Source organism: Trachypithecus francoisi, unplaced genomic scaffold (genome assembly GCF_009764315.1).
Source record: "Trachypithecus francoisi isolate TF-2019V2 unplaced genomic scaffold, Tfra_2.0 Lachesis_group5, whole genome shotgun sequence".
NCBI lineage: Eukaryota > Metazoa > Chordata > Mammalia > Primates > Cercopithecidae > Trachypithecus > Trachypithecus francoisi.
In genome coordinates this window covers 100,513,646-100,530,483 of record NW_022681470.1, presented here as the reverse complement: position 1 = coordinate 100,530,483, position 16,838 = coordinate 100,513,646, and the positions used below count along the sequence as shown (strand labels likewise).

General features: G+C 41.0%; 1 protein-coding gene across 11 annotated transcripts in view; it reads left to right on the top strand.

The window, feature by feature from the left end:
• Positions 1-16,512, top strand: part of CHD1L (chromodomain helicase DNA binding protein 1 like) — a 55,730-nt gene extending 39,218 nt beyond the window's left edge. For 8 of the 11 annotated variants that reach the window (XM_033197864.1, XM_033197866.1, XM_033197867.1 and 5 more), the window contains 9 exons: positions 1,353-1,518; positions 5,722-5,870; positions 6,703-6,866; positions 7,682-7,887; positions 9,019-9,117; positions 12,246-12,316; positions 14,382-14,496; positions 15,152-15,260; positions 16,182-16,512. In XM_033197864.1, the coding sequence (XP_033053755.1) occupies positions 1,353-1,518; positions 5,722-5,870; positions 6,703-6,866; positions 7,682-7,887; positions 9,019-9,117; positions 12,246-12,316; positions 14,382-14,496; positions 15,152-15,260; positions 16,182-16,260 (1,158 nt within the window). In that variant the 3' untranslated portion in view covers positions 16,261-16,512. Of the gene's footprint in view, positions 1-1,352; positions 1,519-5,721; positions 5,871-6,702; positions 6,867-7,681; positions 7,888-9,018; positions 9,118-12,245; positions 12,317-14,102; positions 14,497-15,151; positions 15,261-16,181 lie in introns of those variants that run through there. The other 3 variants (XR_004434013.1, XR_004434012.1, XM_033197865.1) reach the window with 3 other exon arrangements.
• The last annotated feature ends 326 nt before the right edge of the window (positions 16,513-16,838 follow it).

Below are 16,838 nucleotides of genomic sequence, written 5' to 3'. Positions count from 1 at the left end.
GCAGATGCAGGTATAGTGAACACTTATTGGATGCTGTGTGCTGAGTGTTATCTGAAGTGCTCTTTTCCAGTTGTTTCAGTAAATAAGAATAATAGCAGGATGAGATAGACACTATCTTTATCCCCATCTTAAGTAATTTGCCCAAGGTTATTCAGATTTAGGATTCCTATCCAAGCACTCTCTAACCTCCGAGCACACGCCCTTAATTACTGTAATATACAGCTTCTCATAAAAACACATGTAATTTCCTTAATGACTAAGACACATTACAAGTGAGCAATAATAAGGGAGAGCCAGGAGGTGAGCATAAGTACAAGGGAGTTGAAGGGAGAGTCCCAGTATGGACTAATTCTTACCATAAATAGTTGACTTCCTACTATTCTTGGTACCAGCTGCCAAAGCCAGTCATCCTGGTTATGTATATGGAGGGTAAATATAAATACATCTAGGTACATTCATACTTAAGTGAGCTGTCTATTGTTTTTTCAAGCTATTACAGAATACCTTAAGATTTCCAAGTTACTCACAAAATAGACGATCTAGAGATAATTAACCCAGTCTAAAAGGGCAAGATGAGAACAAGCGCCCAAGGTTGGAATCCACCTTGGGTCAGGATCTCAGAGTTAGTACTTAGGGAGGTGCAAAGTTGGAAGTAGCAAGTGAAAGCCAGGAAAAATGATCTATGCTTTCTGTGTGGTTCCTATAGCCATAGGCAATAGGCTGACAGTACTCCAGAGAGGGACGAGAGAAGAGAAGCAGGATAGTGCAATGCCAGAGGAACATGCAGAAAAATTCAAACAGAGAAAAGGCCTTCGAGTCTGGTGGTCAGAAGTTGTTACTGGTCTTTGCCAAGGTGTTTTCCATAGACCACTGCATTAGGAAAACAAATTGCCAAAGAAAAGGAGTCAGTTCATGGTAGAGGTAAAGTTCCCAGTGTAACCTTCCCTTTCTAAGGAGTCTGGCAGTGGAGAGGTCGGAAAGTAGCGAACAGGGTCTCTGACCTCAAGTGGCTGCTGGGAATGCTTATGAAAAAGAATCAGTGAGAGGTGCTGTAGAAAATGCAGGAAATTACTGTTATTCTTCAAAAAAATTGGAGGCTTATATATATTTTTTTGTTTTTATGCAGAATTGTCAAAGTACCTCTGATAATCATTCATCACCTCTCTGCTTACCCATCCTCCAACTATGAAATGTCCCTGGCTGCTACCATCTATGATGGGGACAGCAGAAACGCTGCCTGTTCATTAGAGAAGGACTGTGCCTGGTGTCGTTAATCCACTTAGCCAATCACTGATATCCTAATGTTTCTTTTCATGAGAACTTACTGGACTTTTTTGTTTCCTCTATTCAAGTTGAGTGAGATACTCAAATTCGGTTTGGATAAACTGCTTGCCTCTGAGGGGAGTACCATGGATGAAATAGACCTGGAGTCCATCCTAGGAGAAACAAAAGATGGCCAGTGGGTCTCTGATGCCTTGCCTGCAGCAGAAGGAGGGATAAGAGAGCAAGAGGAAGGAAGTAAGTCGGAGGTTAGAGCAGAGCAAATGGCACAACCACCCCAAGCTAGAGCTCACGTCCCCATGGAAAGTTTTGGATGCTGCTCTCTGGGACATCTTTTTTCTACCCTACCCTATTGTCAACACTGTTTAAGACTTGCTTGATGCAAGAACTGTACCCAGACTAACTGGAAATTTGTGTAGCTCTACCCTTGTAGCTGAACTGTGAACCAAAATCATAGTATTAATGTTTATGATAGTATCAATCTTAAGGCTTTGAATTTGTTGCTCTCCTCCCTTGGTTGCAAGCATCTTCTCCTTTGTTTATTAGTAAAGCCTCTACCATCCTTGGTATGATGCTCTGCACATAGTCATTCCTCTTCTAAACAGGAGAATTACTTGTTTGTTACATTGCAGCTAACACTGAGCATTTACTTTGTGTTCATCAACAGTGTGGACTTTGTCATGTGCTTTCTCCATTTAATTTCCACAATACGCCATGAGATGTAGGAGATGGTTGCCTTTCTCTTAAATTTTCATTTCTGAATTTGGTCAGCATTTGTCATTTTCTTCTTTTCTATTCTGAGTATTTAAATTTCTGACTTGAAGTAATTTTTCACATGGTAACTTTGTAAAGGCATTCCCTGGCATCTTGTAGTTATTTTGAAATGACTTATTTTTCTGGACCAGCTGCAGCAGAGATTCAGTATGGACTGGGGTGAGAGGTTTGGGAATCTTACTAGGCTTCTTAATTCACCAGTGCTTTCTTTCAATAATAGAGAGTAGTGCTGTTTCTTTACTAGATGGTAGCTCCTTTTCATGTTGGGTAGTGGTAGTGGCATGATTTCTGGTTTTGCAGTTCTCTTTTGTTTCTCTTTTGAATTTCCATCACTTGCTTTCTCTTTCGTTTTACCACAAACTTGTCAAAGGATGTCTCCCCACTTCTAAGTTGTCTCTCTCTCCCTGCCAGAAGCAATGCGTTCCCAAATTCCTGGCTGCATGTGTTTTCATACCTTCCCTTCTGTTCAGTTTCTTAGTAGCCACTTCTCTGATCCACCAGGTCTTAGACCTATCCTCATCATCTTGCCACTTGGAATGTGACCCTCTTTTGCGGGTAAATTTTATCTCTGACCTTTCCAGAACCCCCCTGCCCTCTCCTCTGCATAGTCTCTGCCTGACTGTCTACTCTAGTGTGGGCTTTGGAGCTGGCTCAGCTAGTTTTGGGGGTTCATTTCTCTTACTTCCATAAGTTGAAGTGTGTAGTATTTTCTGACTCCTAGTGTAGTAGGCATGGATTGGGGCGGCTTTGTTCTCCTTGTTGATCTGTATAGTTTTTGTAGGATAGGTGGAAAAGTTGGAATTTGGGTAGCTGGCATTGTTTTACAGGAAACTGCTTTTTGACTTTTTTTATGTTTTACTTTAAAATTATTTATAAAAATATCTTGTTCGTATTCTTCAAGAACTCTTTCTTGTTCTCTGCTTATTGTTTTAATTGTACTCTGTTCTCATTTCAAGGACATACTGTCTTCTCTGGGGACATTTATTATGGCTTTTTAATATGTATTCCAGGGAGGATATTTATTATATCTTTTTAAAAAATATTTTTCTTCCCGCTGCATTGAGTTTTACTTCTCCTTTTTTTAAAAAAAACCCACATATATATATTTGTTTATTTATTCATTGAAATTTGCAGATAAAATTGTATTTATCATGTACAACATGATTTCTTGAAGCACATGTACATTGTGGAATCGTTAAATCTAGTTAATGAACATACATCACTTCGTATGGTTATACATTTGTGGTGAGAACACTTAACATCCACTCTCCTAGTATTTCTCAAGAATACAATATGTCATCATTAGCTATAGTCACCATGGTACCTCTTTTTCTAAAAAAGAAAACTTGTTTGGGGGTCTCTTGTTCTCATCGATAGTTTCCCCAACCGTCTGGTATTCCCTGGCTGTCTGATCACATGTGCTGATGAAGTGCCACAAAGCTGATGGCTGCTCTGGCATGGGCAGGTGCATGGGCCCTGGGGCCTTATTCCTGGTTGGCGAGTCAGCTTTTACGTGGAGGGCACCTTCCCTGATCCATATTTGACATCTTTTCACTGGGCAGCCCATTTTCTCCTGAGACCAATCCTCTAGTATTTTCCCTGGGAGAGGTGAGAATGGAGTTCATCTGGTTGCTCAAACTGAAAAGGCAGGGTGAGTCAAGGGCTCATGGCACTCCTGCTCCCTGGGGTGCACATCTTCTCTCAGTTCCCCCCTTTGCAGTACTCTGTGCTTATAAGTCCTAAGCTCTTCGGGGATTGAGAGGGTCTCTAGACTCCTAATGAGCCCTTGGCTAGGCACCTGTGTTTTGTTTCCATGGCTCTTCTTAATCTGTCATTATCCCTCCAGCTACTTTGCATTTTCCAAAAGGTTATTGAACTTTTTCATCCACCATTGCCTCATATATCTTTTAAAAATTCCTTTAACTGTCACTTGGTGGTTTCAAGTGAGAGAAGAAATAGATGCATGTGATCATATTTTTAAGTTATAATTGATTATATTAAATAGCAACACTTACACTCAGTTCTGTACTGATCTGGATAATTTCAGCTTATTTTCCTAACGTTTACTAGAACAAAATAAAGTTACACTCTTTTCCAGAAAGATAATTATATTTCTCAGTCAATCCAACTGCCTAAAATAATTTTACTTTTTTTAGACAGTCCAACTGCCAGGAAAAATCCCCAGTTGTATTAAACTTTGGAATTTTCTCTTTGATGAATGGGTATGGGTCTGCTCTGTGGTAAATGATTCTCCTGGTAGAACAGAGATGCGTGTCTAGGCTTGTGATGGCAGAATGAAGATAGGGAGCATGATTACTAAGAATGTAAGTGGATAGGAAAGACTGGTAATTAACGTGGCCCCAGTCAGAATTAAATAAAAAACAGGGTTGCTTTATCTTGAATGCCAGGGTTTTTTTTAAAAAAGCACGTTTGGAAGTTGAGACTCACATGCAGTATGAAGCTACATATGTTGATCATGTTTGACACTTCTCAGCTCTATTTTTTTCTGCTTGTTGATAGAGTGCCTCATTGAAAGCCCCCTGCTGATTTAATTAGCAAATGCCAATTAGAATTACAGCTGGTTAGATCTGGGTACAAGTGTGAAGCAATTGATCTCTTGAGAATGAAAATGTTTTGCTTTCATACTCTCTAGGGAAAACATACTTATAGCGGATTTCACAAATGTTGTGAAAATACGTTATTTGGTAACATGTGCTACTAAAGATGCTTCCCTATTGAATCATTTATCTTACCTATCTGTGGTTGCTAGTCTTGGCTGGTCCTAACTTTTCTTAATCACTTGATTCATGATCTTGGCAGATCACTCCACCTCATTGAGCCTTTGTGTTCTCATCTGTAAAATGGTCCTATGAATGCCTGCTTTACTCTTTTACACAGTTGAAACAATCAGACACGATAATAGTTGTGAAACTGATCTGACAGCATGAAGTACTATTCAAGATGACACTATTGTCTTCACTGTTATTGTTATTACCACAATTATTATTTGCTAGCCTATCTCTCCACTCTTCTAGAGACACAGTTATATACTGAAAAGAGCACACTGGCCTTAGAATCAGAAGATCCCGCCTCTTCTAGTGAGAATTACAGAGTCCCTTAATTTCTGCCTGAGCAGAAAGTTTTCCTTTCAAAAGTAGGATTAGTTATACCAGGATTGTGGTGAGGATCATGATGAAGATGCTTGCTGAGATCTGTAAAGAATATTGTAAATCCAAGGGATTATTCTTGTGATTCTTCATTCTCTCATAGATTTGCTGAGTTGAATATTAAAAGTCTGTTTGGAATAAAAAAGTATAGATTTTATTAGATGATCTTAATGTCAGTGAGACTTGTGCTGAGGAATAGTTGGGAATGAATGAATGAGCAATGAATGGAGGAATCCAGCAGAGATTCACAAACCATCTAGGGATGAACGAAAGGGCTTTAAGCCATGCTTTCCCCTTGGAAAAGTAAACACATGGGATCCCCATGTAGAGCCCACATTCTTCAGTATCAGTGGGATGGGAAATGAAATAAGCTTCATCCAGACTTAGCCCATTTAGAATATAGGCTGTTCTCTTGTCCACTCTAGTTATTGTTTTGAATAGCATTAATCTATTTTTCCTTGGTATCTAACATTTCTCTCTTTGTGTTTTATGTTGTTAGAAAATCATATGTACTTATTTGAAGGTAAAGATTATTCTAAAGAGCCCAGTAAGGAAGACAGAAAATCATTTGAACAACTGATAAACCTTCAGAAAACCCTTTTGGAGAAAACTAGTCAAGAGGGCCGATCACTCCGAAATAAAGGCAGTGTAAGAACTGTTAATTTATTTAAAAGTTGTTCTTCCAAACTCTCATTCGAAAAAAACAAAACAAACACAAAAATGATGCTGGCGTCATTTTGTTCTCTTAGGATGATTTGTCAAGAAATAAGTATGTGTTTGTTGAAATGTTAATATAATAACTATACCCTAGTATAAAAACTATGTCAGAAAGTCAGCATAAAAAACATTACAAAGGAGAGAATATATTGTACAATTTAATGCAGGGGAAAGCAGCCTTGTCCATCTAAGTCACCCCAAAGGCATCCCTATATTATACCAAAATACCATATCCTGCTGTTGGTAATGATGACCCTATGGCAATAAGAGGATGGCAATCATAAATGATACATGTAGTGTTCACAGTGTTTGGCAGTTAATATGTGTTCATTAAATGCTAGCTATCACTAAGATAATCATGATGTTGAAATATAGTCTTAAAAAACTATATAATACATTGCAGAAAGATTTCCATTAAAAATGAGTGAAGTGGCATCCTGCAGGGTATGCTTTTAGTCGAGGAAAAAAGTTACTTTTCTGAAGTACCTTATTCCTAATGAAATGAATCAAAATGACTGTTTCAACCATGCCAATGCTATGGCTGAGTTTACAGCATGGTATCCTGACCACTGCGCCTGTGAAGTGTGCAGTATGAACAGTGCCTCCAAGTGCTTTGCCTCCAGTTCCCACCATGCAGGGTGGGTGGAGATGCAGTGTTCTGTGGAATATTAAGCATGTTGCTAATGTACAGTGTGCGTTAGAGATAATGAAACTTGGGGAGAAATCTTCTTGACCCTGGTGATGGATCTTGTTCCTCCTCTAGGTTCTCATCCCAGGCCTTGTGGAGGGATCTAACAAAAGGAAGCAGGTTCTGAGCCCAGAAGAGCTGGAGGACAGACAGAAGAAAAGACAAGAAGCTGCTGCCAAGAGAAGGAGACTGATAGAGGAGAAGAAGAGGCAAAAGGAAGAGGCTGAACATAAGAAAAAGTATGTCTGCGTTAACCAAGCTGGGGACCACAGTTGAAGGAGTCACTATTGTATAGTGAGACTACAGCTGAACATCACTTTAAAAATACAGAAAATGTCTTTTAAGCCGGTTCCTATTGGTAACAGAATACTTTTAAAAAACATTTCCTCTATGTAAGTGAAAAGTCTCAGTGCGTAAGGCAGGGAAGATGCATTACATTGAAACCAGAAAATTTTTTTTTTGAGATGGGTTCTTGCTCTGTCACCCAGGCTGGAGTACAGTGGTACCGTCACAGCTCATTGCAGCCTCAGCCTCCCATGCTCAGTGATCTCCCCACTATAACCTCCCTAGTAGCTGGGAACACAGGTGTGTGCCACCATGCCTGGCTAATTTTTTTTTATTATTTGTAGAGACAGAGTTTCACTGTGTTGCCCAGGCTGGTCTCAAGATCCTGGGCCCAACCTATCTTTCTGCCTTGACCTCCAAAGTGCTGGGATTATAGGCATGAGCTACTATGCCTGGCCAAAACCAGAAAATTTTAAGATTTTATTGTAGCTGTCTGACAACGAGTAGTTTACTTGAACAGTCTCTTTTAGTCATGTTCTTAAAAACAGGAACATTCAGTGAGTGCTCATTATTGAACTGTAGTCGGGAAGCAGTTAGCCTAATCAGTAAGACTTGTTTATTTACAAATAGGTAGAAAACTTCAATCAGAGTGAGTTTCTAATTGCATTTCTACTTGGCAGATATTGTTTGTGAACAGCAGTATAAAATGTGCTCCAAGGGAAATTGTGATTGTCTGGGTTAATTTCCTTTTCTTTCTGGCCTGCTAAAGGATGGCCTGGTGGGAATCCAACCATTACCAGTCCTTCTGCCTACCCTCTGAGGAGAGCGAGCCAGAGGACCTTGAGAATGGGGAAGATGAGAGCTCCGCTGAGCTGGATTACCAAGACCCAGATGCTACCTCCCTCAAGTACGTTAGTGGTGATGTCACCCACCCTCAGGCTGGGGCCGAGGATGCTCTCATCGTGCACTGCGTAGGTACGAGAAGTGGTATGGGCTGAGGATGGGGGCCTCAATCCTTATGGTGCCAAGAGCTGGGGAGGATGGGGCAGAACCTGGACCCGGGGGTGGTGGTCCCAGTGTAGTATTGCGCGGTCAAAAAAGTGTGAATTTTAAAGTCAGGAGACATTCCAGAATCATTTCACTCTTGGCTCTCTCGTTTACCTGGTTTAGTTACCCAGTCTCTCAACTTCAACTTCCTTATCCATAGAATGGGACAGTATCTGCCTTATCCTCTGCACAAGGTTTTTAAGAGGGTGAAGTGAAGCAGCATTGACAAGACAAACAAATCCTTTGAGAAAAAGCAAAACTTCAAGCTTGTTCCCTTGCTTGACTTTTGGGCTTTTTACTTCATCTGCCTAAAACCGTTTCTTCCCAAATAACCACATCAAATGTTGTTCAAATGTCTGTTTCTCAGAGAGGTCTTGTGTGATTACCTCATATAAAACAGGCCCCATCCTCCCTCTGTTATTCTCTGTCCCTTCTCCCATATTTTCCTTTATCACACCTGTCCCACCTGACATATTACCTACTATTTGACTGTTGCATTGCATTAAAAATACACTTCATGGAAGCAGGGGTTTTTTCTTGTTCGCTGCTGTGACTCTGGTGCCTAGAACAATGCCTTACATGTAATACATGCTACCCAACGTTTGTAGTGTGAATGAACGCCTATAAATGCTAAGATACTAAGCAGCTTTGTTAGTACCAGCTTGAATAAATCATTTAACCTTGCCTGTGTGCTGTTTTATAACCTTGCCTGTGTGCTGTTGCATAACCATTGCTTCTACTCTCTCTGTAATGTTCCATCTACTCTCTGTCCTTCCGCAGTCATCTCCCAGGAATCACAGATGCACCACAGAGATTTTGCTCATTGAGAACACTAATTTTTGAGATGCTTTCCTATTATAATGGCCCCAGCTATATCTTCCAGAAAGCATAAACATATTTGGGAAGTCCAACCTGTGATATTCCAAGGAGATAAGATATTTTGTTTCTTCCCTTTGAAAAATCATTCTTCCACAAGTCCCTTTTGTGTGCCTTTGTTGTTCTAAATTGGGGACTGGACTTTACCTCCTATAGATGAAAATCTTCTCTTTCTTCAATCAGATGACTCTGGCCACTGGGGCAGAGGTGGTTTATTTACAGCTCTGGAAAAACGATCTGCTGAGCCAAGAAAAATATATGAGATGGCTGGGAAAATGAAAGGTAAGAAGCAAAGCAGAGGGAAAGGTTACGGGAGGAGTAAGAGAGGAGAGGACACCTAAGACTGTATCGTGAGGGTTACATAGCACTAGATAAGGAATCAGAATAACTGATTGGGAACTGAATTCTGTCATAAATTAGCTACTTGTTCTGTGACTTCAAGTCATTCCCTTACCTTTTCTGTACCTGTTTCCTCATCTGTGATTTGTGAATAATACTTGTTCTGCCTACTTCATGGAGCGGTAGTGAGCATAATGAATGTGTGTATTCTGAAAAATGTCCATCCCTACATACATGTTAAAATATTGGAATGGGCCGGACGCAGTGGCCCATGCCTGTAATCCCAGACTTTGGGAGGCTGAGGCAGGAGGATTGTTTGAGGCCAGGAGTTTGAGACCAGCTTGGGCAACATAGTGAGATCCTGTCTCTACCAAAAATTTTAAAATTGGCTGGATGTGGTGGTGCACGCCTGTAGTTGCAGCTACTTGGGAGGCCAAGGTGGGAGGATCACTTGAGCCTAAGAGATTGAGGTTGCAGTGAGCTGTGATTGCACCACTGTACTACAGCCTGAGTGAGAGTGAGACCCTGTCTCATAAAAAAAAGTATTGGAATAAAGATGAAGGAATATGTCATGGAAACATCAAAGATCTATGGGAAGCTGGGTGTGGTGGCTCACACCTGTAATCTCAGCCCTTTGGAAGGCTGAGATGAGGCAAGGAATTCAAAACCAGCCTCTCCAACATGGCAAAACCCTGTCTTTACAAAAAAAATACAGAATTAGCCAGGCGTGGTGGCACATGCCTGTAATCCCGGCTACTCAGGAGGAGGCTGAGGCAAAAGAATCACTTGAACCTGGGCGGTGGAGGTTGCAATGAGCTGAGATATGCCATTGCACTCCAGCCTGGGTCACTGAGCAAGACTGTCTCAAGAAGAAGACCTGTGGGAGAGAAATCAGACATACCATTAAAATACTGACAAGAGCTTTGGTTTGGTGCTGAGGGGAATGAAGATGTTTTACGAGGTCAGCACAACCTGGGGTATAACACTCCCTGGAGACAGAAATAAAGCTGTTTGGTGCCAGGGGAACTTAGAAGCCTGAACAATATTGTCCCTTGGCATGGAGAAGGGAAAAAGGCACCTCCTTTTACATCCGGAAATAAAGTGGCAAGAGGAATAAAATTATTGTTGTGGTTATTTTCTGGAGATTGAAGGACCTTGTCTGATAGAGAAGGGCCCCCCAGATTCCTTAGAGATTGTTTTTCCCTAATTCTGCCCAGTTCTCTATGGTGGAAAGGGATATAAGAACTTAGTATGACTACTTTTTCTAGTAAAATAAGTTCCTGAAAGAAGGGTTTAATGTGTGTTGAAATAGTCAATCTAGATCTAGATGCTGATTGGGCAGCTGGCAAAACAAAACCCAGGAAAGGTCAGACCTGGTGGTGCAGATTGAGGAGTCCCTGTTTAGAGTCTGTGTTTGAAACCATGTGGGAGAGAGGGTGGAGAAATGAGAGGCAGAGAACAGACCTGGAAAACACCTCCACTTAGGACAAGAAGATGGAATTTCTGACAGAATGAATTGTCAGAAAATTAGGGAACCTTGTGTAGTATTTTGAGGTACAAGGGAGGAAAGTATGTCAAGAAGGCAAAGAAGTTCATGGTGTCAGACACTGAAGTGAGGATGAATTGGGAAAAGGCCATGGATTTGACCCAAGGTTGCTCACCTTGGAGCACTTTGAGGAGAGCGGGAAGCTCGGACTTAAGGCCTGAGTGCTCAGTAAGGAAATGGAGATGGGAGTGTGCAGTTTTCTCTGAAGAAGGATTGAAGCAGGGTGCAGCAAAGTAGATGAAACTGTAGACTAGAATTCCCAGGGAAGGCTTCATGGAGGTCCTGGGCCTGGAAAGGTGGGTCGAATTTGAGTAGGTGGAGTGAAATGGCAAGAGGGTTCCCAACTGCTCATTACCACACCTACTATTCCTCGTGTGTGGATATTGAAGGACCCCGGCAGTTACCCCGTTCCTTTGTGTGGAGGATGGCGTACAGGCCAGGTGGGCCAGAGTGGAGGGTTGAGGCAGAAGAATAGAGGAGAGTTTTGTTTTCACTGGAGGCTTGGGCCTGAAGACCTCATATGATTTGTCCAGGGAGATGCCATTCTGAGCAGAACCTTATCTAATTGAATGGGTAGTGGCTGGTCGTTTTTGGGGTATTTGATCAAAAGGATGGCGTAGCACAACCAGTATTTTAGAATGACTGAACAAAACGTTCAAACTGGTATCAACCTAACCAATAGACAGTGTCTGTAAAAAACAAAGGTTTTGTTTTGTTTTGTTTTTGAGATGGAGTCTCACTGTCTGGAGTGCAGTGGCACAATCTTGGCTCACTGCAATTTCCACCTCCCAGGCTCAGGCGATCCTCCCGCCTCAGCCTCCTAGGTAGCTAAGACTACAGGTTCACAACACCAAACCTAACTAATTTTTTCTTATTTTTTGTAGAGACTGGGTCTTGCCTTGTTGCCCAGGTTAGTCTGGAACCCCTGGCTTCCAGCAGTCCTCCCACCTCAGCCTCCCAGAGCACTGGGATTATAGTCGTGAGTCACTGTGCCCAGCCATATTTGTTAGAGTTTTTAACACAAGTATCTCTATTTTGATTCTAACTGCTTTCACATCAGCTTATGTAAAGCCATAGAATTAAATTAGCGCATTTTTCTTCACTATCAGTTTTATTTGATTTGGATGGAGTAGGAAAATATACAAACAGATACAGATAAAGTAGAATGTAATAATTTGAATGATTTAAGACAAGCACAAAACTACCAAAGGAGTTTCAAGCTCATAATGCTCCCTCCCCAAAGCCCCCCAGCTACCTCTGGGTTTTGTATTCACTTTCTGATGTCTATAGGGGTACTTTGTTGTTAACGTTTGAGGAGCATTAAATTAGGAGATCATAAAAATTCAGGAGTGAAGCAGGGGAGTACCCAGCTAAGAGGTTGACTGAGGCCAGGAAAGTGAGAAAGGGCTATGTAGGAAGGTGGGTCCTGAAACTCAACTGAATTTGATGAAGGCGAGATACAAGAAGGATTCATTCCTTAGTGAACTTGGTGTTCTTTATGTTTCTCCTTTCTGTTTTACCTCAGACTTGAGTTTGGGAGGTGTCCTTTTATTTCCTGTTGATGATAAAGAATCAAGAAACAAAGGGCAAGATTTGGTAAGTAAAACCCATCTCTTTTCAGAACTAAAAGTGGACTCACATCAACTTCTCTTGAAGTGTCCCCTGCCCCCATTGGCCTCTCTACTAGTGTATTAGTTTGTTAGGGCTGCCATAACAAAAAGCCACAGACTAGGTAGCTTAACCAGCAGAAATGTATTTCCTCACAATTCTGGAGGCTGAAAGTCCAAGATCAAGGTGTCGGCAGGTTTGGTTTCTCCCAAGGATTCTCTCCTTGGCTTGCAGATGGTGGTTGTCTTGCTGTGCATGCACAGCCCTGGTGTCTGTGTGTCCAGATTTCCTTTCTTATAAGGATAGCACTCACAATGGATCAGGCGCCACCCTAAACCCTTGTTTTAACTTCACTGCCCCTTTAAAGACCCTGTCTCTAAATACAGTCAACATGAGGTACCACAGGTTAGGGCTTCAAATGTATGAATTTGGTGGGGACACAGTTCAGCCCATAACAAGCAGATTGGGCTGTAGACTTCACTGCACTTCCCGTGTCCCCAGGCTTCCATCCATCCGTCCCCGGAGCACTGTCCAGACAGTAGACCCCAACTAAGTACAGGGTTTCTATTTGTGTTTTTATCCTCAGTACCCTACATAGTACTAGCTCGTAAGAAATGCTCCATAAACATTTACTGCATGAGTAAGAAGGCATGACTCAGAACTCTGAGGGTTTCATTTCTTATTATGTGAAAATTTCTGTGAAGGATTATGTTTTCTAGTCAGCCATAATAAAGCAGGGGAGAGGAACTAATACATGTATTCTGTGCCCACCTCAGAATCCTTTTGCATCTTAGGCATCTTGGGATGCCTGTAGTGAGTTTGATTTACCCCACCTAACTGGCTTTCTCCAAGGCCTGAATTCACATTCAAATTTTAAGCCAGAATTAAGAAGAAATTTCAAAACCAGGCCAAAAGAGAGACTCATCCTCTTGAGGTTGCTGTCTGTGTGACTGTGTTAGGCTGTTTTTGCATTGTGATAAAAGAATTCCCTGAGACTGGGTAATTTATAAAGAAAAGAGATTTATTTGCTCATGGTTCTGATGCCGTACAGGAAGCGTGGTACTGACATCTGCTCCTGGTGGAGGCTTCAGGAAGCTCAGAGTCATGGTTGAAGGCAAAGGGGGAGCTAGTGTATTACACATGGCAAGAGCAGGATCAAGAGAGAGTGGGAGAAGGTGCCACACTGCTTTAAATAACTAGATCTCATGTGAACTACCAGAGCAGGAACTCATCACCAAGGGTATGGCACTAGGCCATCCATGAGGGATCCACCCTATGATCCAATACCTCCCACTTGGCCCCACCTCCAACACTGGGAATTACATCCCAACATGAGATTTGGAGGGGGACAAACATCCAAACTACACAGTGACTAACAGCAAAGTGGTGCCTGTAGAGTCATTCCTTCAGTAACTTCTAAAATGCTAAAAAAGGAGAAAAGTAAAGTGTCTGTTCATGAGAAACTCAGAATCCAGTGATTCAGGAAAACTGTTTACAGTGAGTAGAGCACCATGTCTATGATACGACTGTGATGATGTTATCCCGGAAGCTCCCTTGACACTCTCCAGCTCTGCCCACTTAGGTTAGGATGGTTGAGAGATACTTGGCATTTTGTCCTCATGGGAATTGTTCAAACAGAGATGGAATGACTGCTTGTCCTGGGGGTTGTGGAGCTGACTCAGGCATCAAAGGGCTGGGATACAGGAGCCTCTAAGATCTTTTCCATGCCTACAATTCAGAAAAATTCTTTTTTTTTTTTTTTTTTACCCTTGAGAACTTTTGGAAAGTATATGTTTTGGACTCATTCTCTGGTTTTAACATACTTTAAAAAGAAGAAGAAACGCCTGTATAAAGTGACCACTAAGTGAGAATTACGATGGCATGTGAAGTCACACACACAGTTAGGACATTGCTGTTCAGACACAGCATCTGAAAGAGACAGAGCCAAGGCCCAGTGACCCATCAAGGGCTGTGCTGCCTCCATGGGCAGTCACTTGGTTGATGGTATGGCTGTCTCATGTCGGGTTGGTCATCTGATGGAGGTTCTTTACAGTTGGCCTTGATTGTGGCTCAGCATCGTGATCGCTCCAATGTCCTGTCTGGCATTAAGATGGCAGCACTAGAAGAGGGCCTGAAGAAGATATTTTTAGCAGCAAAGAAGAAGAAAGGTAAGCTCTTTCACCTGTGCTCAAGAGTAGATGAATTTGTTTCTAGGCATGTGATATGACTTTTGATAGGACTTTTCAAGACCCCACTTAATATGCATGGCAAAGGCAAACCACAGAAGTGATCACCCCACCATCTTGTAGTCATATAGCCGTCCTTTCCAAAACACTTTTAATGTTGGTTATCTCTATAGGCCGTCTCCATTCCCTGGGTATTTTTATCATGATTTTACAGATGAGGAGGCAGAGGACTAGACATGAAGCAACTTGGTCATACGTAGTTGGTAAATGCCGTTTATTTAATCACAGTTCCCAGTAACAGTTCTTCAACAAAAATTGAATTTAGTTTTGTTTCCAAACCTAGTGTGTCTCAGAGCTTATTGAATTGATTGGCTTGTTAGAGAATCTTTGCTTATTTTAATTTTGCCTCCACCAATCGTAATCTATTTCCATTGTATGTATTTCTAGAACTTGTGGGTCCTTGTGTTCAACAGAATAATTTAATTTTTCTTATTACAATTCTTCCCGCAGAATATTTTTGACATTATAATTATGTGCTTTGAGTGAGATAGTCAATAATTATTTTCTCCCATGTACATTTTATACCCATCAATCAATTTTTGATGAGTGAAGACATCTGTTCTTCTCTTCATAATAGCAAGTGTTCATCTTCCACGTATTGGACATGCCACGAAAGGTTTTAACTGGTATGGTACTGAGCGACTTATTCGGAAACATCTGGCTGCAAGAGGCATCCCAACTTACATGTATCCTTTTGTGATCTTAATTGTGTGTTCTCCCAAACCAAGAGGGAAAATGTGTTCATTTTCTGGTGTCACTACTTAATCCAAGGCCAAGTTTCTTCTTGCCACAGTCTTTACTCTCCCACTCTTCAGTGAGACAAAGTAAGAAGCGCTTTCTAACTTGTGTATATCAAATATGAATACCCAACAAGATCAACACATCCAAGCATTTCTGGATGCTAGCAGATAAATTAAAAGATACATGAAGGGGAGAATTAATTGAGCAATTGTTAATTTGGTAACATTGAGTCACATGACTTCTCTAGAGATCCTTCAGGTCTGTGGAACAAGGCGTAATTCTAAGAACTTCACACTGTTCATTTTAATGAATAGTTAAGCAAACAAATAAGTGAACTATTTTATTCCTGAACTTGTTTGATGTATTATTAAAAGGCAGTATGACATTTATTTTAACCATGAAGTCATGATCTACTTTAGTTAGACTAGTGTTTTCCTCTAGTGACCTCCTTGCTATATAAGTTAGCATATTTTGAACTATTTTACTGAGTCCCAAAATTACTAGATAAAGCAGAATTGACACCCAAGTGCTATAATCACACGGAAACTCCATCTTTTTACTTAGATATTTGACTGAAATTCACTCAGTGATGGTCTTCAAGATATTTAAATCACTATAAAAACTTAGCAGAGAAGCCAGCTTTTATGTGCTTGCACAATTCGAGCAGTATGTAAAGAGTTTTAGTACCCTGAAAACAATAGCAGCAATAAGTACTAACAATATTGAAAGTATTTATGATATCGTGAAAGAGAATTAAAGCGTACTACTTCTAGAACAGTTATTTCAATGATTACTAGAGAACTAGTTGTTTTGGTAAAGTTAGTTTTAAAGTGATGACATGTATCTTCCTTGACCATCCTTATCAGATATTATTTTCCTAGAAGCAAGTCTGCCGTCCTTCATTCACAGTCCTCATCTTCCTCCTCAAGACAGCTGGTGCCTTAACAATTGGCCCAGCCTCAGATCCTGTCTTTAGCAACCAGCTAATATTTACCCAGAACTACTGCAATCGAATATTTCAAAATGGAATCAGGATCTGGTGGGCCTCAAAAATTGTCTCTTTTCTGAGTTTCAATGTGGTTCTCCTGGATGTTTTGCTCTGTTTTGGCACTTGTAATATAGAGAAACACAACTTTTTTGGGAAAGCCCTTTGACCCCAGCTTGCTAGTTGCATAATAATAAATTACCTATTCCTAATGGTTTTATTGCTTTCTTTCCCCCTATATCTAGTTTTCTTCTCCTCTACCAGAATGATTACTTTATAGAGGGAAAGGCTGTATGGATTAAGGAGACATGAAAGGTCACAGAACAGAGTGGCTCTGGGAGCAGGAAGCACCTTCAGCCAGTTCATGCCTTCAAAAAGAAAGGACCCAGGAAGAGAGACTGAGAAGTGAGATTCTTTATCCAGACAAATAGTGTACCTCCTTCTCCTTTTTGCACTGCACAACATCAAGATCTGGAAAAAATACATTGATCTAGAGCTTGTCAAATGTGACTTCAGAAAAACCATAGGATCTTTTTTC